The sequence below is a fragment of the Cicer arietinum genome, chromosome 8 (assembly GCF_000331145.2).
Source record: "Cicer arietinum cultivar CDC Frontier isolate Library 1 chromosome 8, Cicar.CDCFrontier_v2.0, whole genome shotgun sequence".
Classification (NCBI taxonomy): Eukaryota; Viridiplantae; Streptophyta; class Magnoliopsida; order Fabales; family Fabaceae; genus Cicer; species Cicer arietinum.
The window spans coordinates 25,523,908-25,551,387 of record NC_021167.2 but is presented as its reverse complement, the minus strand read 5'-3'; the positions used below and the strand labels follow the sequence as shown (position 1 = coordinate 25,551,387).

General features: G+C 23.6%; 1 protein-coding gene across 1 annotated transcript; it reads right to left on the bottom strand.

Moving 5' to 3' along the window:
* Positions 1–851: 851 nt before the first annotated feature.
* On the bottom strand, positions 852–6,503 carry LOC101499849 (glutamine synthetase nodule isozyme). The gene is made up of 12 exons (XM_004512714.4): positions 6,341–6,503; positions 5,880–5,919; positions 5,675–5,778; positions 5,506–5,554; positions 5,267–5,373; positions 4,908–4,995; positions 3,393–3,521; positions 3,233–3,307; positions 3,057–3,110; positions 2,865–2,902; positions 2,151–2,310; positions 852–1,266 (listed from the first exon to the last, which is right to left on the bottom strand). The coding sequence occupies exons 1-12, from the start codon at positions 6,412–6,414 to the stop codon at positions 1,114–1,116; spliced, it is 1,071 nt and encodes a 356-aa protein (XP_004512771.1). The 5' UTR covers positions 6,415–6,503; the 3' UTR covers positions 852–1,113.
* Positions 6,504–27,480: the final 20,977 nt, after the last annotated feature.

The following is a 27,480-nucleotide window of genomic DNA, read 5'->3' as shown; positions in this document are numbered from 1 at the left end:
ATTCTCTCAAGTACAATGATGACACAATTTTCACAATTAAATAATTCAAATTAATTTGAGATTTAATTCTTTAAATTGCTTAGTTATATTAACTTGTTCTCCCATTTTTTATGCATAGAAGGAGCTTAGTCCAAGATAAAAACTAAGTAACCAACCCTCAAAGGGAAAAATTAGTCCCATCAACTCTAAAATTTTAATTAAATTTTTAAAACAACAATTTTTTTAATTGTTTTACAATTTCGAATAACAATTGTTTGATTTAAATGAATTTTTATCCACTTATTTTACTCAAAATTTACTTACAATCCATTATTTTTAGAATTGGGTTTTTTGATGTAGCATACACGATAATATTATGATATTGAACTAGTACAATTTAATTAAATAAAATAATATTGTGTCCAACATTCTTCTCTTTTCTTTTGTAATTTTTTTCTTATGTTGTTACTAACAAAAACATTTGTAAAGCTTTGTGGACTAAAAGATAATAAAACAAATGGCATAAATTCAATGTCACATCATTAGTGAACAAACAACATCATAAAAAACAAAAGAATACTAATAAAATCTCATAAATTATACCTATTTAAAAAATATAAAGACTACAAATTAATTTTGAATAAAATAAAGAGATCAAAAGTGTATTTATATTTTATTTTATATTATAAAATAAATTCCACATGTAAATAAACTTCACATGTAATTAAATATTAAAATTAGAACTTAAAAAAAGAAAGAGTATGAATAGCACGATAGAAAGTGGAGACCATATAAATGGTCCAAACTTTCCCTAAAAAGCCACAAATTGAAAAGTTATCCAAAAAAAAGAAACAACACATTGCAAACGAAAAAGGAGAAACAAACAACATTGCATTATTGATCTATGAAATTGAAAGTAAAAAATAAAAGAGCACCCAATTGTTGTTATCAATGATAAAATTATTCTCATCCAAATACATGGACAAAATACTTTATGTGCTTAAAAAAGACCACTTTAGCAAATACTAATAAAACAACACTTTGCATATAATATAGATATAAACTAGACTACTAAGTGGTATTAAACATATGATATGTAAAGTGGTCTAAATCAAGAGGCAAATAGCTTTAACTTTATGCTTTCCAGAGAATGGTTGTTTCTGCAATCATTGAAGTAACAATATAAGGATCCATATTTGAAGCTGGCCTTCTATCCTCAAAATAACCTTTGCCATCTTTTTCTGTGTCTCTTCCAACCCTAATAGAGCTTCCACGATCTGCCACACCCTATTCAAAATACATAATATAAAATTTGGAAATTAGATATAAGAAATTGCAAATCCAAAACATTAAGATCCTTAAAAGGTACAAAAACCCTAATTGGTTATTGAAAAATCATTATTTTTTTTTACTTATTAGTTATTTCCAATATGAGAAAAATTCCAATTATTTCCACTAATTCTTTTATATTCAAAGTTCATAATAAAATAAAAAAAAAATGAGGTATCGATTTTTTTTTCTTAGTAAACTAAAAAAATCCGAGTCAAGAGACTAAGAAATTGGATCATTTACACTTTTAAAATACGTAGAAAAATATAATTTTTGCTTATTTGCAGTTTTGGTCCCCTTATTTTAGTTGAATCACGAAAATAGTCATTCTATTTTATTTATCTCCAGTTTTGGTCCTCAAACAAAATTTTAGTCTAAAACTTGATGAAGTGTTTTTTTTTTTTTTTTGCGCTTATGCCTCAAGATCTCGTTGTGCAACAATTATACCTAAAATCTATGATAATAAATGATGTCGTATGGCTTAAAAAAATGACATTTCATAAGTTTTGGACCAAAATTCTGTTTGGAAGATCAAAACAGAGGATAAATAAAATGAGATAACTATTTTCGTGATTCAATTAAAATAGGAGAATCAAAACTGCAATTAAATCTATAATTTTTTTATCTATTGATTCTCATAATTGTTGCGCTATATTATAATGGTAAAAATTTAAGTTCATGAAAGATTAATTTGTTAAATAAAATAAAAAATCTATTTAGGAGACTAACATCGATTTTTCTCTAATTACTTAACCATTTTGATTTCGACTTACCTAATTGTTTTCTCCAATTATTTTACTTTTTTTTATAATAAATTTTTAGCTTAAAAGAAATGGACTTACCCAACTGAAGGTGTTGATATCAGCTGTTTCATGTCTTCCAGTGAGACGTCTCTCATTGCCTTCTCCATAAGCTGCAATGTGCTCCTTATGCCTTAATCCAAGCTTTTCAATGGCTTTCTTAATTATCTCATAGCCTCCATCTTCTCTCATGGACTTAGTGCTATAATAACCATTGCAAATATAAGAAAAATAATACATTTCAAAGTATAAGCATGTAATTCAATATCTTTTTTAAACTATAATGTTCTAATGTAACACTGATACTTTAAATTAAAAGTGTTTGACTGCCAATCTTAAATGCTAATTCGATATTAATATGTGTAATTATATTTAATTTAATTTTTGGTTTAATTATACATTTGGTCCTTCAATTTTAGTTGAATTACAAAAATAGTCGCTCCATTTGATTTCTTTCCAGTTTTGATTTCTTAAACAAAATTTTGATCCAAAACTTAATGAAGTGTCATTTTTTTGCGTTTATTTAAGTCACATCATGTCTTAAGATCTCGTGGTGCAACAATTCCACCTGAAATCTATAATAGTAAATTGTGTGGTGTGACTTAAAAAAATGATATTTCATCAAGTTTTGGACTAAAATTTTTTTTTGGAACCAGAATTGTGGAGAAATAAAATATGGTACTTCGTGAGTAAGCTAAAATAAGATCAAAAGTGCAATTAAATCTTATTTTTTTTTTATTTTTTAAATATTATTACCTATAGTTTGTGTGAGCCCCAGCTCCATTCCAATCACCCTAGTAACAATATGTCACAAACAAAAAAATGTCAAAGATAAGAAGAAAAAAAATTACAAAAAGAATAAGATAATAAAATGTTGTTTCACTTTCAACTCTTCAACCAAGTCAAAAGTTTTCAACAAATTTAAAAAGAGTCAAAAGGCATTCTAACCGGAATAGGCTTAGGGTCAAATGAAACAACTACTCCAGCTATTTCTGTGATCCTCTGTAATATTATAAATAAAAATTTCATCAATATTTATATTTTTATTTACAATCATTAATCTTAATCATATGAAGTCTATTAAAGTAAATAAAAAAATTAGTTAAAATTTAAATTTAAATTACCTCTAGTATGTAACGAGCAGCCCATATCTCATCTCCAGCTGAGATACCAACTGATGGGCCAACTTGGAATTCCCACTATAAAATAAAATAAAAAAATAATTAAAAATACATTATGTAAAAATGTAACAAATGATTAAAATTAATGTTGTGATGTTAATACCTGGCCAGGCATAACCTCTCCATTGATGCCACTAATGTTAATTCCAGCATAAAGACAAGCTTTGTAATGTGCATCTACAATATCACGACCATAAGCTTTATCAGCACCAATTCCACAGTAGTATGGACCCTGTTCAAAACAAACATTTAATTAATTATACAACAAATAAACTTAGATATGAGATAAATAAAACAAAAATAGGAAAACCAATTATATATTTAGATTCCGTTTAATTAGTAAAATTTCCGATAGTTGATATTTTATAGTTGATAACTATTAAGTTAATTGAGTGGTTGATAAAATTAATAGTTTAATTAAATTAAAATTGTAAAATGATATAATATGACATTTTTTATTAAAAAATTTTTTTAACAATTAATGATTAAAATATTGTAAAGTAATAACTCATTTATTTTTATTAATTTAAAATTTATCAATTTAATATATATTTTATTTATTTTAAAGTAATATAAATAAATAAGCTATTTACTTAAAAATATTAATTATTTTAAAATTTATCAATATTATAAAAAGAGCTTATATAATATTTATATAATATTTATATAATATTTATATAATATTTATCGAAACAAATCTTATTTCAAGTGGCATTAATTACAGGGAGATTTCAATTTAGGAATTTATTAGAAAACAGAGTTAGAAAAATGGAGAAAAAGAATACAAAAAAAAAAAAGGAAAAATAGGACGTACAAATTACTATTTGCAGAGAAACATAATGTAGCATGTTCAGTGTCAGATCAGATGGATGTCCAATAAGAATTGAATTTATGTTTGCAAAAAATAATTATTGTCATTGCATTGCCTACTTGTAATGAGCAAGACCATTTTTTAGGCCAATGTTTTTTTTTGCAAAATTTGACTAATGTTGTAGGGCTCCCTCGTTCTTATATATAATAAAAAAAAAAATCTGAATTTTTTGCTTATATATACGAGGAGTTACAATTTTTAAGTTGTGTTTATTGTTTAAATAATTTTTGTACTTTTATTTAAAATATTTGTCTTTTTAATATTATTTTCTTCATCTCATTTATTATTTTTATCTTATTAATTAAATTTTTTCTATTAATATTCTTTTATTTATTTCAATTTATCAAATTTCTCAATTAATCGTAATTAATAATAATATTTAAAAAAGTAAAATTTATTTTGTTATAGAAATCAACAAAATTAATAACAAAAGCAAAATCATTCTTAAGAACCGCATTATTTAAATCAAACAACTAAAATAAAACTGAAAAATACTAACGTATATTTAATATCTTACAATTTTCAATATATATATATTCAAAGAGTCAAAACAATAAATAAATACATTAATTTTAGCATTATTTATTTTCTCTCTTACAAACACAAATTTTCAGATTGAAGAATTTGATTGGAACAAATTCCAAAGCAAGATAAACACAAACGGAACAAAATCCAAAAAGAAAAAAAGAATAAAAAACAGAAAACAAATAGTATATGACAAGAAAAAAAAATTGGAAAATTTCATACCTGTGGTCCAGGAAAGCCACCAATAGGCCATCCAAGTGGCCAATTAATATCTTTCTGCAACAAAGTATACTCTTGCTCAATACCATACCTGTTTAATACAATCAAAAAATAAAAACTTTGATATTTTCATCATTACATATAATAGTAACAATTTCATTTATAAATTAGTTGCAAATGAGATTTAGAGTTCAAATCCTAATTACTGACAAAATATTAAAAACTAAAAAATTTGTTTATAAAAAAAATCATACATACAAAAAATGTAAAAACAAAATTTTTTTAAAAAGGGTTTTTAGAATTTTGAAGTATAATAATTAAAAAGACTAAGATTTCAAATTAAAAGGAAAAAAAATCCATACCATGGCACTTCAGCAACAACATCTGGGTGACTGAAAATTTTGGCAGCATTGTGCCTTTTGTTTGTTGGGAGTGGTTCTCCAGCTGGGGTATAAACATCACAAATCACCTAAAAAAATTCACAATAAAGTGAAAAAATTTCCAAAAATAAAAATATATTTATTTTTCCAAAGTGAACATTTTTCTTAATCAATAATAATAATAATTTATAAGATACTTATTTATAAATTGGAAAACTTACCAGAATATTATTGCCTCTCCTAAATGGATCCTTGAAAATAGCTTGTGGGCTTTATTTTTTTCCAAATAAATACAACAAACAAAAAGGAAAAAAAAGATTCATAAGTTTCTTGTGAAAATAATAACTAGCAAAAATAAAAATCTTAGAATAACGGTGAATTGAATCATACTATAGGATAACTTCACTATCTTTTCCTGGAGCTTGATTTGTGCTAGAACCATCATAGTTCCACTTGGGAAGTTTTGAAGGGTCACTAACTGGTCCAGGTAGGGTCTGTTTATTCAAAATCACAAAAAATATTAATAATAATAATAATATTAAAAATAAAAAATACAATAGTGATTATAATAAGTGATGAAGAAATAAAAAATTACCCTGGCTTTGCTTCTAAGGTCCATACCAGATCCACCAACCCTGTTATTAAGTACATAAATTTATTTATTTATTTAATATTATAGATAATTCTATGGAATATTCAATGAAATAGATCAACCAAAGAAAAGGGTTTTAAGATTTGTTCTTAATAAAACTATATAATAAAAAAAAATATTTGCTTATTATATCTTTGATCCACAAATAAACCATAGTTCTAAAAGGATTTATGATAGAACAACATGTAAAATGAAGAAAATTCCAACAGAATCAGCCCTTTTAAAAATATACTAAGAATCAAAAAGAATAATATATCCACAAAGTATTACATTTTTTTGAGTTACTCTTTAATGAAAAAAATTCAAAAACAGAACACAAAACAGAGTCCTCTGTTTCAAAGAAAACAGAATCCTCTGTTTTTTTTAAGGTTTATGTAACAAGAGAAGATCCTTAAAAAACTTACCATATGTATTCAGCAATAATTTTTTCAGTTGAATCTGAAAGATTGAAGTTGATGAGATCTGAAAGCAAAGACATGATTGAAAATGAAGCAGAACACTGTATGAGAAAAGCAAGTGGTAGAAAAATAGCTAGAGAAGAAAGTGTTTGATAAAGTGTTTGGTATGATCTTATTTATAATGAATTAAAGATATGAAGAAAACTGCTAGAGGCTTGGGGACTTTTTTATTTTATTTTTTATTCTAGAATATAGTAAAATTAGTTGAATTTTGAAAATTTGAATAAAAGGATTATCTTTTAGTATTTTTCTAAAAAGGAATTGGAATAAAATAGTTATCTTTTAATTTTTTCTATATGGAGAATTGGAATAAAATGGTTTTATCTTTTAAGTTTTTTCTAAAAGAAAAAATGAAGCATGATAACTTTGAATTTTTTTGGAGTAAATCCAATAAGCATAATTTCCGGGTAGATATTATTCTTTCACACTAAAATATGAATTTTTAGGTGAGGGGGAATATGATAGGGTGAGTAAAACAGTGTCTTAGATGGAGTTGGTGGGGTAATTCATTTAATTTTAATTTTTTTAAGATATATTCTTAAAAAATTATATTTATTTCTTCACATGTCATCTTAAATAACACTAATATTTTTTATAATTTTGAAAAAACATTAAATCTTTTATACTCATAAAAAAATTATGCATGCCATATATTTTTTGTGATTCTTTTAAATAAATTATTTTAGTCCAGTTTTATAGTAGATTTGTTTGTCATATATTTAAATAAAATGATCTTATATTTATAATTTAGAAAAATTATGAAAATTTTAAAAAAATAGTAAAAATTATTTTGGACATTAAAAAATTTTAATATTTAATAATTTATATATTTATTATTAAAAAATTTAATATAATAAAAACAATATTTTTATCTCTCAAAAATTATTTGTACTAGGATATTCTAAAAATTGCTTATCATTTTAATTATTTTTTGAAATTTTATCACAAACAAATTATAACAAATAAATAAAAAACTTTAAAATGACTTTTATTAATAAATTACTCAAACTAATTTTTTATTTAAAATTTAAAATTAAATTATAACAAAAAGATGGTATACTCTAAAAACCACTTCTTAATTCAGCTTAGTTATTCACTTATTGTACAGAGAAGCAAATAAATTAATTCATTTCTTAGTTGAATTTGGTCACAATGTTCTCTTTTTGTTCAAACAATGTATCCAATTTTTGTTGTTAGATTTATTTTGTTATATATTATCAGCTTTTGTTGTAATTAATAAAAAAAAAATCTTTACTAAAGAAAATCATTTAAAGAAAATTGTAATAACCAGATCTAATATCTATATCACTTAAATTTTAGTATTGATGTTTATGTTAATATATATTTTTAAATTTATATATTATTAATCTTAATAGTGTGATTTTGTTCATTTATCCATCTTTTTTAATTTTGACAAATTTTTATATGTTTGTTCTTTATCAATATACTCTTTTAATTTGAATATATATATATATATATATATAACTTTTTTTTTGAATAACGTGAACCACTACTTATAAGTTATCAAACAAAAACGGAAAAACTGGTAACAATACAAAGTCAATCGTTTGTGGAAAAATTGATGTCTGGACAAAAATTATTTATTCAGATATCTAAGGTCTGTTTGAAAGTGTTTTGGTTTTTAGTTTTTAAATTTTATTTTCTAAATCAGTTTTAATAAATTATTTTTAAAAAGGAAATGATGAAAATATTTGTTTAGTAAATTCAATTTTAAAAATTGTTTTGGAGAAGAGAACATGAAAAAACTTGTTTGGTAAAAATAATTTCAAAATATATTTAAAAAACTTAAAAAGATAAAACTTGTTTTATATATATATTTTGTAGTAGTTTTATTTAAATATATCTTTTTTTAAAATATATTTAAAATATATCTTTTTTTAACAAATTTCATTATTAGTAGTTTTATTATTTTTTTCCCTAAATATATAATTTTAATATAGGATTCTATTGATTAAATTATGACAATTAAAAAAGGTAAATTGTAGTATTAAATTTGTTAAAAACTGATATTTTTACATAATAATTCTTGAAGAGAGAGAATTAATTAAAGTTTTGAATATGTGACTCAAATCATCTAACTAAAGTTGGTTAAGTTTTAGTGGTTGTTATAACTACCTTTAACAAAGTTAATTATGATAGGTGGTTATAATTAGTTTGTTCGTGTACACTATAAATAAAGTTGTAATATTGTAGCAGCTTGTTTGTGTACACTATAAATAAAGTTGTAATATTGTAGCAGCTGTAATGTGATTGTAGTAGCAGTAACAACTGGAAATTAAGAGAGGCATATGCAATTCGTGATTCATAGAAATTCAGATAGAGAAGATTAAAGGGAGAAAAAGAAATGTTGAGAGAAATGATAGTATTGTTGGTTCAGTGATAGATATTAGGAGATCAATCTTGAAAAGATCTTAATCTTGTAAAGTTCAATCATTAATAGTAAATTAATCTTGTTTGCTTGTCCGTGACGTAGGTCTCATCGATTGAGACTGAACACGTAAATCTGTATGTTATTCTTCCCTTATCCTTTTTTTAATTTTCTTTAATTTGATTGTGAAAATTGTTTTAAAACATTATCTGTTTTGAGCAGAAAAATCCAAAACGTTCTCCATTTTCAGATTTTCTGGTTTGTTCAAGAACATTATTCGTTTTCGTTTTTTCTTTACAATTGTTTATTTTTTTGATTAATTTTTGTTGCAGATCCCAATATTATTTTAAAAAAAGTTTTTATTATAGTACTTATTATTAATTGCATAAAATATAAGAATAAATAAAGTAGAGATATGTTAGTAAATAAATAATTAATGCAATTGTAAATTTAAAAAGAGTTTTATAAAAAGGGTTGAAGAAAATTCTCAATAGGGTATTATATATGTATGAAAGAGGTAGTAACATTTATATACTATCCAAACATCTAGCTTCTTTTAATCTTTATTTAATTATAGTTTTGATGTATCTATTTTAATTAATTCGGGAAATTAATCTACCTATTTTTATTTGATTTTTTTTTTTAACTATGAAACAACAATGCAAAATAATTTAAATGACATAACTTATGATACGATGTTGAATGCTTAAGATCCTATGAAATTGCAATCAAACAATTTAAAATCTTTAGTTTCAACTTTTGAAATTATTCATATTTGTAACATCATCAATAAATAATTAATGCATATAAAATTATACATTATGAAATCGTATGCCACATCAAAATATTTTAAATCACAATTTTTTAATCAAAAAATTTAAAGAAAAATCCAAATTTTTAACTTTTAAAATAGGTGGACCAAAACAACAATTAAGTCTTTAATCTTAATTTTTTCTTCTTATAATTATACAATCTATTTAATATTATGTATCTTATGTTTTCGAACTTTCTATGTGTATTATTCTCAAAATATTTTATTCCGCTCTGCATTTATGATTGGAGCATATTTATAAGTCTTTATTTTTTTTAATTGACCATACTTGATTCTTGTAAAATCTAAACTCAATATAATCTATTTATTTGCCTCCTAATTATTGATAGTAACTTTTTTATAGTCATGTATTAATAATTTGATAAAAAAAAACTCAATATCAATATTTGTTTACAAGAATACAATGACTCAATTCAAAATAAATAGAGGAATAAAAAAATAAGTAATAATAATAGTAGCTATTTATTGAATGTCGTAGTAAAACTCTTTTAAGTGAAAAAATAAAATTACAATAATTGAAAACTAAATTTGGTGAAAAGAATAATTTAGATGTAAAAAAAGCATAATATATTAAATTAAAGTAATAGTGTGACATAAACTAGAGGAACGTGTAACAAGACTATGAGGACATGCCAATATATATATATATATATAAGATACAGTTGAATTTACTCTGCTACTCTTATTTAATGTATTGACATCCATTCAAAATCAAATAATAGTTTAATACATCTTTTATCCATAATATTATTTATTAACCACTTTAACACACTTCTTTATCTATTATATTATCTATTAATCAATGAATTATTTTTTATTTCATTTTTTAATTATAATTTTTCATTTCAAATATTCGTCACTTATACATAAAAAAATTATCAAATATAAAAAATGAGACAAATATTTTTTATTATCACTTAAAAAGATACAGAACACGTATTCATGACAAATATATGTTATTTATGAATTCAAAAAATAAGACATATATTTGTCATTAAAAAATATTAAAAAACACATAAAATAAATATTTATTATTAATAAATATAAAAAATTCCAATCAACAATTTGTCTACGACACAAAAAATATGGATACATATTTTTTTGCAGATAAATATTAAAAAACACATTGGATAAATATTTATAATCGATAAATAAATAAAATATGAGACAGATACTTATTATTGATACATAAAATTACACATAAAAAATATTTGTCATATATGTATATCTAAAAACATGAGATAAATATTTATCACTATTAAATATTAAATAAAATTACGGGACACGTATAGATTATTGATACATATAAAATACATTACACTTATTTATCACTAATAAGTATAAACAAATACAATACAAATATTTATCATTAATAAACATAAAAAATATTTGACAAATATTTGTTATCGATACATAAAAAATAAATAAAAAAACGAGACACATTTTTTCACTAATAATTTTTTAAAAAACTCACAAGATAAACATTTGTCACAAAATAAATATAAAAAAATGAGAAAAATATTTATATTCAACAATCAAAAAACATAAAAAAAATTACGGGCCTAATATCTGTGATCGATATATAAAAAAAACGACGTATATTTGTCATTGATTAATTTATTAAAAAAAACTCATGACAAATATATGTCATTAATACATAAAATAAAATAAGACAAATATAAAATAAAATAAAATAAAATATTGTCACTTATAATATTTGTTACATATGTATATATAAAATATGTGATAATATTTATCACTGATAGATATAAAAACAATGGACAAATATATGTTATAAATACATAAAAAATGCGAGATGTATATTTAACATCAGTACATATATTAAAAAAATGGGACACATATTTATTACTGATAAACATAAAATAACATGAGACAAATATTTGTCATTGATACGTAATAAAATACATGACACATATTTGATAAATAAATAAAAGTTACAGATAAACACTTATCATTGATAAAAATATGAGATAAATATTTATAATAGATAAATATAAAAAATCATATAACGAATATTTATCATTAATACATAAAAATAGAACAAGACAAATATATGAGCCAAATATTACTTATTATATGAGTCAAATATTTGTCATTGATACACACAAAAACATGAAACAAATATTTGTTATTGGTACATTAAAAAATGCATGACACATTTTTGTCAATGATAAATATATAAAAAATACGAGATAAATATTTTTCACTGATACATAAAATAATACGGAAAAAGTATTTATCAAAGATAAATATAAAAAAACACGGAATAGAAACTTGTCACCAATAAAATATAAAAATATATGAGATAAATATTTGTTACTGATAAATATTAAAAATACCCACATAATAAATATTTATCATCGTTAAATATAAAAAAATTATAGGTCTAATATTTGTGATCGATATATAAAAAAAACGACGTATATTTGTCATTGATTAATTTATTAAAAAAACTCATGATAAATATATGTCATTAATACATAAAATAAAATAAGACAAATGTTTGTCACTTATAAATTTTAAAAAAACACGAAACAAAGGACAAATCTTTTGTTTTAAAATCATACACGAGAAAAATATTTGTCCTTGTAAAATTAGTTAAAATTACTGTGGTATAGAAACTATAAAAATCATAACAATTATAATATAAAAACTATAAAAATTAAAAAAATAAAAAGAGAAAAAAAAACCTATACAGGAGAACATTGGTTGTCATTATTAATTAATTGAATTTAGTATTTTTGTGCATGAGGACTACCCACTAAGTCAATAAATCGATACCAAATTAGGCGTATAATGTTTTTTGATGTTATTCTATATAAATACCGAACAACTGGATCATGATTAGTTAGGTAATGATAATGTATTTTATTCTTCTTTTTCTTATACATCTTATAATAAAGAGAATAAAATAATTAATTTTGTTATTTATTTTCAGATTCTATTCAATGACTTATTATTGAAAAATCAAATCCATTTTAAATTTGTAACACTTATTAAGAATAATTTGTTTCCTGATTTTAAAATAAATATGAAGTCATTTGTTAATATAACATATGACTTTCATAAAATCTTTCATTGTAGCATAAATCTATAACTTTATTAACAAGCATTACTTCAATATTTATAGTATTGTGTTTTGATTATATAAATTATAAGTTGGTAACAATATAACATTATCTGTTTGTGCATAGGAATGACCATATAGCTCGCACCCGCATGTATTAATCTGAATCTGTCTTGATTTGAGTGGAAAAAATCGGATTTGATTGGGTGCGGGTAAAGGTTTTTTCCGAAATTAAATTTCGAGGATGGGGTTGGGTTTGAGGTGTTGATATCTATCACGCACCCGAGTCCGACCCTCTAATAATATTATTGTAATTTTTAAATTATATATATATATATATGTGTGTATATTGAATATACTTAATATTTTTGTAAATATTAAAAATTATAATTTCATCTCTATTAAAAATCTGAATTCCGCCGCGGACGATAATTGAAATTGAAATTTTCACCCGCTAAAAACGAAGACGGATGCATATTGTCCCTAATTAGTTGGGTGTAGAGGTGGAGAAGACAAAATATATCCCTCTATGCCATGTGTCGTGCCTATTTATTTTATATATATATATATATATGAACGAGTGTAGTGTAAGCGGGAAAACCCGAACTCCATTATATACAAATACGAGTGTTTAAATTTCACATCTGCTAAAAAAACAAGTTTCTCTAATTAGTTAGATATAGAGATCTAGTAACAAAATTTTACCGCGACCTGTCCTATTGCCATGATGTCTATATGTGACACTTTGATACAAGTCATGATTGTATAATCTTTGTTTTATTTTTATTTTTGACACACTTTGTATTTGAAATGCTTATTTAATATATTCTCTTTTGGTTCAATATAATTTTATAATTTATTTTAATATTTGTACAAAATATTTAAACGAAAAAATATATTTATATTATTATCAAATTCAATTAACTATTTAAAATAACATGTTTTAATTATTCATAATATTTAATTAATCATTTTATCTGCAACATATATTTTAAACTAAAAATTTGAACTCATTGGATTGCACGAGTCTCTAACTATTCTAAAGTAAAGCTAAAGCATCATTCGTCCTTATGTTGTCTTATTTGAAATTGCACAAAATTTTGGTTATGCTATTTATGACGATAGCCAATTTTCTATGTTTCCAAAATTAAAATACAAAACTGAAAAGCAAAACATCTCCAAACAGTTTTATTTTCAGTTTTTATAACCAACAAATGGTAAACAATTTTTAAAAGCACTTTTGTAAAATTAGATTATTAGTCAAATTAGATTATCATTTCTTTTTATCTCGTACTAAACAATATTTTTTTCTTAAATTTTCTCTTAATTTTGATTTGAGTAAAAAAAAAGTTCTCTTAATTTTAGTAAAAGAAACTCTCTTCTAATTGTTTGTTGCTTTTGTTATTTTTTGACTTAATTGCAATTTTGATCCCACTCTTTTAGCTGAATCACGAAAATAGTTTCTCTATTTTATTTATGTCTAGTTTTAGTACTCTAAATAAAATTTTAATCAAAAAATTGATGAAATATTATTTTTTTGCGCTTATTTAAGCCACATTATGCCTCAAGATCTTGTGGTGCAACAATTGTATATGAAATCTATGAACATAAATGATGTGGTGTGACTTAAAAAAAAAAGACATTTTATCAAGTTTTGAATTAAAATTTTATTTGGGGAACCAAAAATGGACATAAATAAAATAGGGGAACTATTTTCGTGATTCAGCTAAAATAAAGAGATCACAACTGTAATTAAACTTTACTTTTTTTTTATAAATACTATTTTTCTGAATTATTTTTGACATAGAACCGTTGATTAAATTTATTTTTAACAACATATTTGATCTTTGAATAGAAATTGACTAAAATTTAACATTATATTTTGTTTCAAAATTATATTATAAAAAATGTGAAATTATTATTATTTCAAATACCCATAAAATTTTTATTTAACAATTATCTAAAAAATTTGACTAAAAAAAATTATCTAAAATTTGAATACCAAAACATTTTATTTAATCAATTAACATAAATTTGAAATCCACTTCAATTCAATCTAAACTATATCTATACAGATGTAACACACACATATAGCAAAGTTTGTTAATTTAATTTCGTTTATATTTGGGTTGAGATAAATTTGCTCAAGTTATAATTATAAATTCATAGAGGATTTTTATATTGATAGTATCAGAGGAATTATTTGTAGTCATTGATTAAATTATAAATGGTTAAGAGTAAAATAAAAAATCATGTGACTTTTGTAAATGATTATGTGATACTTTCAAACATAACCGCCACAGAGGGATATTGACAGAGCCATGAATTAGTAATATTAATGGGTTCATGACCAAAACTTCAATATTTATATAAAAATATAAATTATTTTTGGTTTTTTAAATGTACGGGGAGTTGTAACGGTAGTATTTTTTGAGTCAAAATTAAACACGTCATCACACCCTATTTTTTGTTGATTATTATTTATATAAATTAAATTGATTAATGAAAGACACATTTGATGATTAAACTAACTAATGAAAGACATATTCAAATATAAAAAATAGACTAATAAAATACACATTTAACTTATTTTATGTAAAAATTATTAAATAACTAACTAATCTTAAGACCATAAAATAGTTGATCATGTATAACTCAAATGAACCTATAAAGTTAGGAAGGACCACAACACATGTCAATTGTGACACCATAAACCCCAAAATAATATAAATAATAATTTATACTATTAGGGATGAGAATAGATTAGGCCATCCGTCAAGGGCCTAGCCTGACCTGACCTATTTAATAAAAAGGTTAGGCTCAGGCTGTTTTTAAAGCATATTTATTTAAATAGGTCAGTCTCATGCTTATAAAAAAGTCTATTAGACCTCATAGGTCGACCTATATATATATATATATATATATATATATATATTATTAATATTATTTATTTATTATTATTATTATTATTATTATTATTATTATATTAAATACACATTTAACTTATTTTATGTAAAAATTATTAAATAACTAACTAATCTTAAGACCATAAAATAGTTGATCATGTATAACTCAAATGAACCTATAAAGTTAGGAAGGACCACAACACATGTCAATTGTGACACCATAAACCCCAAAATAATATAAATAATAATTTATACTATTAGGGATGAGAATAGATTAGGCCATCCGTCAAGGGCCTAGCCTGACCTGACTTATTTAATAAAAAGGTTAGGCTCAGGCTGTTTTTAAAGCATATTTATTTAAATAGGTCAGTCTCATGCTTATAAAAAAGTCTATTAGACCTCATAGGTCGACCTATATATATATATATATATATATATATATATATTATTAATATTATTTATTTATTATTATTATTATTATTATTATTATTATTATATTAATAATATTATTTCCTATTTTAAATTATATCAATTAGGCAATCACTCAGTGAGCATTCCATATCCAGTAGTTGTTCCATATTCGGTAGCGATTGCATATTTGATAGTCATTCCATATTCGGTAGACGTTCAATTAGTTAATCACTCAATAATCCTTCCATATTTGTTTAAGAGGTAATAATGAGTGTGTTTGTTTCAGAAAAATGAATATATTATTTGACAGAAAAAGTTATTTTTTAGGGTTTAAAGTATGTTTGTTTCATATTTTTTAAAAATTATTTTAAATAGGTTTTTAATTAGGCTTCTAGGTCAGGCCAAATTTTTAAAAAGGCCATGCAAGGCCGAAAAAAAAGCCTATGATAGGTCGTAGGCCAGACTTAGGCCTAAAAAATAAATCGTAGGTCAGGCTCAGGCCTTTCAAAGCCTGACCTGACCTATTCCCACCCCTATATACCATATTTCTATAAAATTTGCAGCGGATAAATAAAAATATGTTTCCAAGAAAATAAAAACTTTTATTTTTAATTTAGGATATCACGTTTCTTAAAAATCAAAAGGAACACTTTAAACTTCTTTACTCCATAGTGCAATCTCAATAAGCTTGATTTAAGTATAATTATTTGATTTAATTCTAAAAATTTACTAGTACTTATATGGTTTTCATACAAAAGTCGTTTCAAATTAAATAAGTAAAATACAATTTACAACCATTATTCCCGGTATCACCTATCAAAGCGGAGTTTCTCCCAAATTTGAACTTCAAGATTCATTAACTTGTAACAACTGCGATTTCGCAAACGCAAGGCCAAACCAGTCAAACACAAACAACGAATGAGGTGAATTTCGAAATCATGTTAATAGTATAATATAAGTAAGAAGAACACGCAACAATCATAATAGACTGTATCATAATCATATTACGATATATCAAAATATTTAAGTACATAGTATCATATTATAACATCAAACTCACTCAAGTAAAATAATAATCTCATTATAATATGCATCAAATCATCTAAGAGTAATTATTATTACTTTTGAAACACATCAATCACAACGAAACAATCACAAGGAAATGCAATGATGTGCATGAGCTTAGACTCTAATTCACAATGTGGTACCATTCTAACTCTAAAGTACTTGGTTAGGAGGCTTGATACTATGCCACCATCCCGGTTGACGGACAATTCAAATTGGCCATGTCCTCATAGATCCCCTCAACTCAACCCGAGACACATATACGCGGCAGTCGAGGTAAACGTGTGTTGCATGGTAGCTCCCGATATTTGGAGTGCTACCTCCAAGTCACCTGGGACTTCCCCACCTGAATACCTCTAAGGTCTAACAGTCTTGCCTTAAGACTCAACAGTAGACCGCCACGATCAGGCTCATTCTGTTGTACTTTTCCGGAATCACTAGGCTTGTCAGACTCTACATATATGATGACAAAATAATCTACACTTCACAAATTCTCAATATTTATTTTCTCCCCTCGTTAGCCTATGGTACTCCATTAAGACTTTCATCTCAAACACAAATTGGAATCACAATATTCTCATCACAATTTATAACATCACTATCATTAATCACACGTCATCACATATATTCATCACAATCTTATAACATCAATCTCATCAATTGTACACCATCACATAGACTTATCAAAAATTTATAACATCATTATTATTAATTATACATCATCATAATCACATAAAACTTATCAAAATGCATCCACATTTTATTATCACATCACCTAAACATGTCTAATCAAACATATACATAAAATTCATTCGACATCCAATATCACACATATAACGATAATAAATCAAATATCACAATAATATCAAATGCCTCAAATTTAACGAAATTAAATCAAATATCACAATAATATCAAATGTCCAACATTTAACGAAATTAAATCAAATATCACAATAATATTAAATACCACACATTTAACGAATCAATCAACACCTTATAAGTATTTCTATTCCATATTTTAATCTCACAATTTCTATTTTGCATATTAATTAATTTATCACTCAAAGGGCTACTGCCGTACGTAGCGAGCCCCAGATTAATCGTTGGGAAATACGGTTTTCCCGTTTATCTCACAATATATTATACTCATAAATTCAAACGCTCTCGCACCCCTTACCTTATTTCGACGCTTTTGCCTATGAATACGATTCCACGACCAAACCGTCTTTGTTCTTTAACTATTTGTCCTTCAATCGATCTAACTCGATAGTTTATGGGTAAACGTCAAAAATAAATTATGAGAAGATATTCTAAAAAACTAAATTCGAAAATTAGTCAAGGAAAATTACCATAAATCAGAAAACCAATTAGTGGATACTATAGCCACTTTTCACATGGTCATTTTGGCGCTGGTTTCACTCAAATCGGACTTACGGTAAAGAAGAACGGTGCAAAATAACGAATTCTACAAACGGAGAAATCAAATATTTTAGAGAGAAATTGTGGTTGTTAAAAATCTAGAAAATTGTGTTTAATTGACTAACTAAATATAAGAAACAACATACTCCAATTTAGAAGAAAATTGAGAAAGTTTTTTGAAACAGTTATCGATCATCGTGCCAAACGATAGCTTGTTGTTGGTTTCTCTTTGATTTACTTGCGGTGGCCGTAAGCTTGGTTACTTATTCTTTTATTTTATTTTGTTAACAATTTAAATCCTTTACACATGTGGGTCAAACCCATTAGCCTCCTTTTAGGTTTTACTATTATTATTTTTATTTTATTTTTTAAAAATACAATTTCATTAGTAAAACATTATTAATATTTCAAAACTAATAATTTATAAAATAAAATAATTAATCTTTTAAAATACATTAATAACCAAAACTCTTATATTCAAATTAATCACTATAATTATACTTATTTTTTTCCAAATACTTACATTAAATTACTACATTAGAAAATATTTGAAATTATAAAATAAATAAATATAGCATCAGCACTTTATATTAATTACTAATTCAAAATAAATAAATATAAAATCACAATGTTATAACAAGTATATAAAAATAAACGAAATCAAACACAATATCAATTCTATCTTAAGATAATTATTTATAAAAAAATAACTAAAAATAGAACGTAGTTATAAATAATTAAAATATAACTACGTGGATACTTAATTGTAAATAATTGAAATATAACTACGTGCATACTTAACAACAGTCGAACGCACAGAAAAATATTACATTAATTAGGTACGCGTTTATACACGTAAAATCACATAAAATCTTTTTCTTTAAAATATTACACTAAAATACTATTATTTTTTTTTAAAAAAATATCGAATAATAAAATATAATATTTATTATTTATATCGCTCATTTAATCTAATATTTATAAAACTAGCACATCATAGAAAGCACCTATATAACGTAAATCATCCCAAAATTTATCAACATCTATTAAAAATAATTTTAACATCAAATTAATTATTTAAAATCTTATTTAATTAATAAAATAATTTATTATAAAATTTAGGGTATTACATCAATCCCCCTCTTCCTCCGCCTTGACACCCATATATGGGTTTGTGTTTTTAGTCGGTTAAATTATCACCCTATACATTTTTGTTTTAGATCATAAATCAACTCCTGTTTTTAGAAAACTAGTCAAATAAATGAATATTATGTAATTTACACTCTTTAAGTATTAAACTTAAGATGATAAAATAAGAAAATGAATAATAATATTCTTTTGCCAAAAAGTTGATACTTGATTCGTTCCACAATAATTGATTTATTTAATTATTTCACACACAAATAAAAACAAAATTAACAAAAAAGTAATACTTATACTAATTTATTATTATTATTATTATTATTATTATTATTATTATTATTATTATTATTATTATTATCAAATATTAGTTCATTTACTATTACTACTAAGTAAATGATATAATAAAAATAAATAATATTATATTAAAAATTAAAATAAATAATTTTTTTTAATAAATAAATAAATTATTATGAATAATTGATTATGTATAACTCAAATGAACCTATAAAGTTAGAAAAGACCACAACACATGTCAATCCCCCTCTTCCTCCGTCTTGACTCCCATATATGGCTTTGTGTTTTTAGTCAGTTAAATTATCACTCTATACATTTTTGTTTTAGATCATAAATTCAACTCCTTCTTTTAGAAAACTAGTCAAATGAACGAATATTTAAGTATTAAACTTAAGATGATAAAATAAGAAAATGAATAATAACATTTTTTTCCAAAAAATTGATACTTGATTCGTCCCACAATAATTAATTTATTTAATTATCTCGCACAAATAAAAATAATAATACTTATACTAAATTATTGTTATTATTATTATTATTATTATTATTATTATTATTATCAAATATTAGTTCATTTACTATTACTACTAGGTAAATGATATAATAAAAATAAATAAATAAATAATATTATATTGAAAATTAAAATAAATAGTTTTTTTTTATAAATGAATAAATTATTGTGAAAAAAATGAAGTATTATATATAATTGAATTGTGTTCAAACCGACATAATCGATCGTACAAACAACCCTAAACCAAACAATATAGTACTTGGTTCCGGATTCGAAAATAGGAGAATCTAGACTATTTCATATGTTTCGAACCAAAAGAAGTAAAATTCAGAGTTGCATGTGACAATATGTGTTGCGTAACGAGGTGGAGGCAACTAGCTAGAAACATAGTTGCGTGCTTGTCTACTCTAGTAACATGCAAATTAATGGTGCACGCTTCTCTACGAATCTCATGCTTCCTCCTCTTTTGGGTGCAATCTTAACAAAGGATAACTAATGGTATTTGAGTTTGTATCAAAGTATATATTTGAATTTAATTAATTTATTGAGATTAATAATTATTTTAGTTTCTGAAAATATAGGACGTTGTTATTTTAATATTTGATTTAATAAAAAATATAAATTAGTCATTAAATTAACAAAGTGTCAATTAGTATATCTTTGACATTATAACGATCATGAACTATTTTGACAGTAAATTGTATCTTTTAGATATTTTTATGATTGTAAATTGGATCTTTCAGATACTATTTTGATGATTCAATAATTAATTTCGATTTTTGGCTTAGTTAGTGACCAAAGAGACAACACCTTATACCTTAAAGGACTAGAATGATAGTTTACCTAAATATATATGGTAAAATGTTTTAGGAGATTGAATTGGTGTAGGGCTTTAAATGGACAAATTTTAAAATGAATCATTTGATAAGCGGTTCATCGTGAAGTGATATTTATAATCCGTTTAACAATTTAAGGATAACAGACATTGTCTCATAAAAATAGATGTTTATGGTCTTCTTCGTTCTCATAGCTGAGACAATGAATTGATTAATGTTTGTTCGATAAAAAAAGGAAAAACAAGTATAAATGAAAGAGAGATAATACTACTTTTACTAGATATCTAAGATACACAAATATCTAACTCATATTGGAACAATTTTTGTATGCAAATGAGTCAATTGTTATGAGTTGAAATAACTATTAATTATAGTGACACTAATAGTTATTTTACAACTATTCTATATGATATTTGAATTATATGATTTGAGATTACAATATCAAAGTTATATCAGGTAGATTTGTTTTGAGTGTTCTCCTTACATCTTTTATTTATAAATAAGAGGAGTTCATATATATTGATATAACTTGCCCTGACTTTCTTGTTTCTCCTAATATTTGGCAAATAAACACGTTTTGGGGGTAGAGAAATATATATTATTAAGGTAATTAAATATATGAAAAATACTCTAATCGATAGCCAATGCTACATCCTTGTTATTCTAGGCTCTGCCCTTCAAAGTGATGGTATCTACAAACAGTGTAATGAAATTGGAGAGATAATTAATTTGTGTTTGAATAATTTTGTACTTAGTTGTAGAGCTGAAAAAATGAGTTAAATTCGCATGTGTAGGGTGTGAGATCATATAGGGTCCTAAATTATTAGGGGTACTGAATTTTATTTTATAATATAAAAAATTATATAATAAAAAAATATTCAGATTAATAGATTTTTTTAACAATTTCGTATTATACATTATATAACTACTTTAACTATAATTGTATTATATAGTTTTGATTTGATTTAAATTTTTTAATGTTCACTTATTATATTTATTTATATATATAATTATATTGATTTACACATATAATTAACAAAAATAAAATAAAAAATTTATATAAAAAATAAAATACCAAATTCAAACTTCAAACAAACATTTAAATTCTGAAGGTCAAATTTATTTTTATTCTATTCCAAATTCCAATCCACTCTCCACGGCCCAGAGGGCCAGAGTCATCCCAATGACTCATTATTAATATAATATTTATATTAATATATTTTTTTACTATCATAATTTGAATATCTAAAAAAATTCAAATTAAACCACTTAATTATAATTATAACAAATTTGATTGAATTTTTTAAAAAATATCATCCAAATCGAATCAAACTATATGTAATTTTATCTTTTGATCATATATATATATATATATATATATATATTTTATTTCAAAACTGATTCAACTTCACTTGAAACATCCTTAATTGACATTAGTGATATTTTTGCTATAATTTTAGAATTTTAGTTATGAATATATAATATGACAAATTAGATATAGAGATATTCATATAGTTTAATTCTTCTAGATAAAAGTCTTGTATTTATAAGTAGTATAACTTCTAAACATGTTGGTCACCACTTAACATTAAATTCATTGATTTATCGTCCCACAATGTTTAAGTCCTTACCACAGTTTATTGGGTAAATTTGTGGTTATAAAATTGACTTAGTGGTTAAAGTGGACTAATTAAAGAATAGAGTGATAAGAGAAGTAAAAGTTCTAACATTAATAATACTAATTATGTCAAAAAAAAATTAATCTAATTACTTTTACAAAAAAAAAAAAAAAAAAAGATTCAAATACTTAAAAATACCATATCATTGAGAGAAAAAAATTGACTCATTTTACCATATCATCAAATTTTTATAAATAAATAAATGTTATCAATGATTAAAAGTTGAAGAATTTGGAATTATAAGGACAAAATATATTAAAAAAAATTACAAGAATTAAAATCAGATTTAATTTATATTATAGAGGATAAAAGCACTATTAATTCTATTTTTCTAATAATTTGTTTCATAATATTTACTTAATTAATTTGATGTATGTAAAATTGAAGTCAAGATGTTGATGTCTCACATTGTATGGGTGTGAAGAAAATAATGCATTCATGAGAACAACTTGGACAATAACTTACACAAGACGCCCTACTATATTGGATGTTTCTTATGACACATGTCCCACCATAGGTATCACCAAGATCCACATATTGTTTGTATTTGAATGATGATTGGGTTTGTATTCTCTAGATTGAATATAGTTTATGGTCTTTATAAAATTTTAATAATTATTTGTTATTAAATTTTTAGTAGCATGGCAATAAATTGAGTTTGGATAAAACAATATAATACTCATTTTTGTATAAATGAATAAATATAAATAACCTACTTACTTGTCATAGGAATAATCTAGCTGCTACATGATGTTCACACCTCTTAAAGAATAGAGGTTTAGAGATGTGAAATTGTCATAAATCCTTATAAAGTTAGAATTTAATGACTAACTATATTGATAGTGTATATAATATTAAGTCTTTTTAATGATATACTTACTATATCTTTATTTTAGCATTTAAATGGATCTTATTTTATTGTTAAATAAAAAATATTAATAATGATGGTGTAATTATGGTCATCAACCTTTATAAAGTTTGACTTTAAAAACTTAACATTGTTTTATCTTACTCTAGACTTATCATTATCAAGTTTCATCGAAACGCACTAAAGATAGTACATACAAATGACCATGAGTTGAGAAATTTCTCATACTAATTTTGAGATTAGTATTATTGATTAAGACATGCTAGTGATACACATAGGAATTTCATAAGTCAATAGGATAATTAAAAATAACAACCAAACAAGTTTCTTTTACATCTAACCAATGGTAATAAATAAAGAAAGATTCACAGAAAAATAAAATGTTTATGTTTGATCAGATCGATTTTATTTGGTCTCTAAAATGATAAATTCAACCATATTATGACAAGTCATTTGTAAGATTAAGAGTATGTTAAATTTGATAATAGCAACCATAAATCCTTACTTAAATTAAGGTACGGATAAAGCGAGTCAATCATAAACATTTCAACAAACACATAAAATATAAACTTAAAATAAATTTAAAATAAAAACAAAACACAAGCAAACGAAGATACATGAAATCGCCATTAAACACAATAGATCTCAACCTAGAGAGTGATGGAGTGAACAAAACACATAATATAATTTTATGTATACTAATTTAACTTCTTTTATATTACTTAATGTAAAAAAAAAAAGTAAAATATGATGACAATACTAGAATAAAATAATGTATGTAGCGATTTCTCAAAAACTTTCTAAAGATTTGGGTAAAAACAAGAATGAATTAAAAACTCATATCTAAAACAAATAACAAATTAAACTAGACATCCACATCCGATCTCACCCTTTCGAAAATCCAAATTTGAGGCAAACTAAAATTAAACCAAAATTTGAAACACATAAAAATGCAGCTTATAGATATCTAACTCTAACAAAAAGAAAAACTTTCCTTTTTGCTATTCCTCTTTTGATTTTTAGTAAAAGAAGAAATGCTTTTGTTTTGTTAATCAATTTATTATAATAATGTTTTTATTTGGTTCGTTATCTGAAAATTTTATTAATAGAATAGAACCGTGAAGGAAAATATATAAAATTTTAAATTATTTATATATTTAAATTTAGAATTCCTCATTTCTTTATATTTAAAATTTATGAATCTAACCACTAAATTATTTGAACAAAAATTTAATAATGCTGAGTTGAATTTTGAAGGGAGGTATTCTTCATGATCATAGACTACTAATAGTAGAGAGACTTTGGTGGAAGCAAAGGTGTAAAGATAAAAATAAAGGCTTGGGTTTGGTTGAAGGCTTTATCAAAATGTTGCATCAAGCTTTTAGGGAAATCTTACCACTATCCCACAATCATATCACTATCTTTTGAAATACTTCAAAAATCTAAATTTGTTTTTGATTTTTTTTTAACAAAAATTCAAAAATATCTTACCTCTACAAAATTTTAAATGTATTTAGAAAAATTCAAATTTAAATTTTTTAAAACATAAATACATTTTAGAAAACACAATTTAAATTTTTTACGATGTAAATGTATTTTGAAAGAAAAATTATATTTAAAATTTTATAAATACAAATCTATTTTAAAAAAACTCAAATTTTGAATTTCTTGTACAAACTTGAATTTGTGTGCCCTGATATTTTTTTACTGTGTGCTGGAGAACTTCCATAAAATTTTCCTATTGTTTTGTTTTTGGTTGTTTAGGAGAAATTTAATTATATTTTTTTAGTTGTTTTTTTTTTATAAATAAAAAATGATAAAATTAGGTGTTTTGAGTAAAATGTGAGGTGTGAATATAATTAAAGAGGTATACTTTTTGTTATGTGATTTATTTGTGTGGGCGAGGCTACTCATTTCATATAGGCCTGACCTTGAATATTGGGCTTTATGTGGCTGTGTTATTTAGTCTGCAAGGATTTATTTTGTAATTAATTTATTTTTCACCTTTTATATTTTCAAAATTCTTCAATTAATATAGTTAAATTAATTTTTAATTTTGTAAACTTTGTAATCCCTTAAGTTAATTATTATGTATCTAGGTATAAGGAAAATTCTAAAATGGACTGTATTATTATGAATTGTGTTTAAAAAATTTTCAAACTTTTTTTATGGTCGATCAGAGTTCTTGAAATTTAGAAGTATAAGTTAATAGTTTTTTTTTTCTTTTTTTCTGTCTTTACATATAAAATGGTGATTTGATAGATGTCGTTCTACGAGTTGAATTTTGAGCAACCATTTATCTTTTTTATTTTTATTAAACTGACTTTAATAGAATCATTGTCTCATTCGTAAAGACCAAGAAACTATTTTAAAGAATATCATCTAATTATAAAGCAACTTGTAAGTATTTATGCTACGTAGAATTCACTTTTGGTTTGATTATTATTTTTGTTAGAAAATTTGTTTATTATAGATAAAAGTAAAAGAAAATTTGGTCGTTGTTTACAAATATCACCGTTAAAGAACCTTTTTATTCATCATATCATGATATTGTCAATTATTTTACACTAATATTAATAAACAGGCATTATATAGGTGATAGTTCTAATAAAAAGTATGAGAACATTTGAATTTATTTTTTGTTGTTTAAAGTATTTGGGAACTAGAAACTAATTATTCAAAATATGGAGATCCATTTTATGTGTGATATTTCTCACCACATGTTTTTTTTTATATGCATCATTCAAATATCAAACTTACTGTTACATATTTAAGGTATTATAAATATATTTGAAATTTGCTTATTAATTAAATTGATTAATCCTTATTTTAATCACCATAATATAGGTGAATTTTAATTTTAGTCGCTGTAATTCTGTAAATAAAAAAGTTTAGATTTCACCCTATTATATTTTATTTTTCGATTAACTCTACTCATCTGAATTTGTAGATGTAGTATGATGAAGTGAATTATTATTTTCGAAGCATCTAGAATAAAATTTTAATTTTTTTTATTTTTTTATTTTCAATGTGCTTTTTTATTAATATTAAATCTAAAAAGCTTAAATCACACATTTAGAAAAAATACCAAATTAAAGAGCTTGTTCATGTATCCGTTCTTCTCACTTGCTTATGCATTGTCAACTGCGACACCGTTGACAAAAAATAAAAAAAATTAACATAATAAAAACTTACTTTCATTTTTGCTATTCAGACACACACGAACAATAACATAGAAAATACCACATAAACATAGAGAATACTTCACTTTATAATTAAGTGTTTTTTTCTCATAAAATAAATAATTTTATTTTTAATTTATTTTATTTCAATTAATTTAATAAGTTTTTGTTTTTAAATTATGTTAATTAATTTTTAGTCAAAAAAAATGATGTTTATTAAAATAGTTATAAAATAATTCAGCCTATACTAATTTAGTCAGATTAAGCTCTTACTAGTTACTACAGATACCAAAATCCAGATTTAACCTTAAATTTGTTTATATCAATATTATAGAAAATTGTAGAAAAAAAGTTATTTATTATGATAGAAAAAAAACATAAAAAAATGAATAATTTAATATTCTTTCTTTACCTTTTTCGCTGGTTTTGTTGAACCGACCCCAAAAAACTCTCGAAACACAAA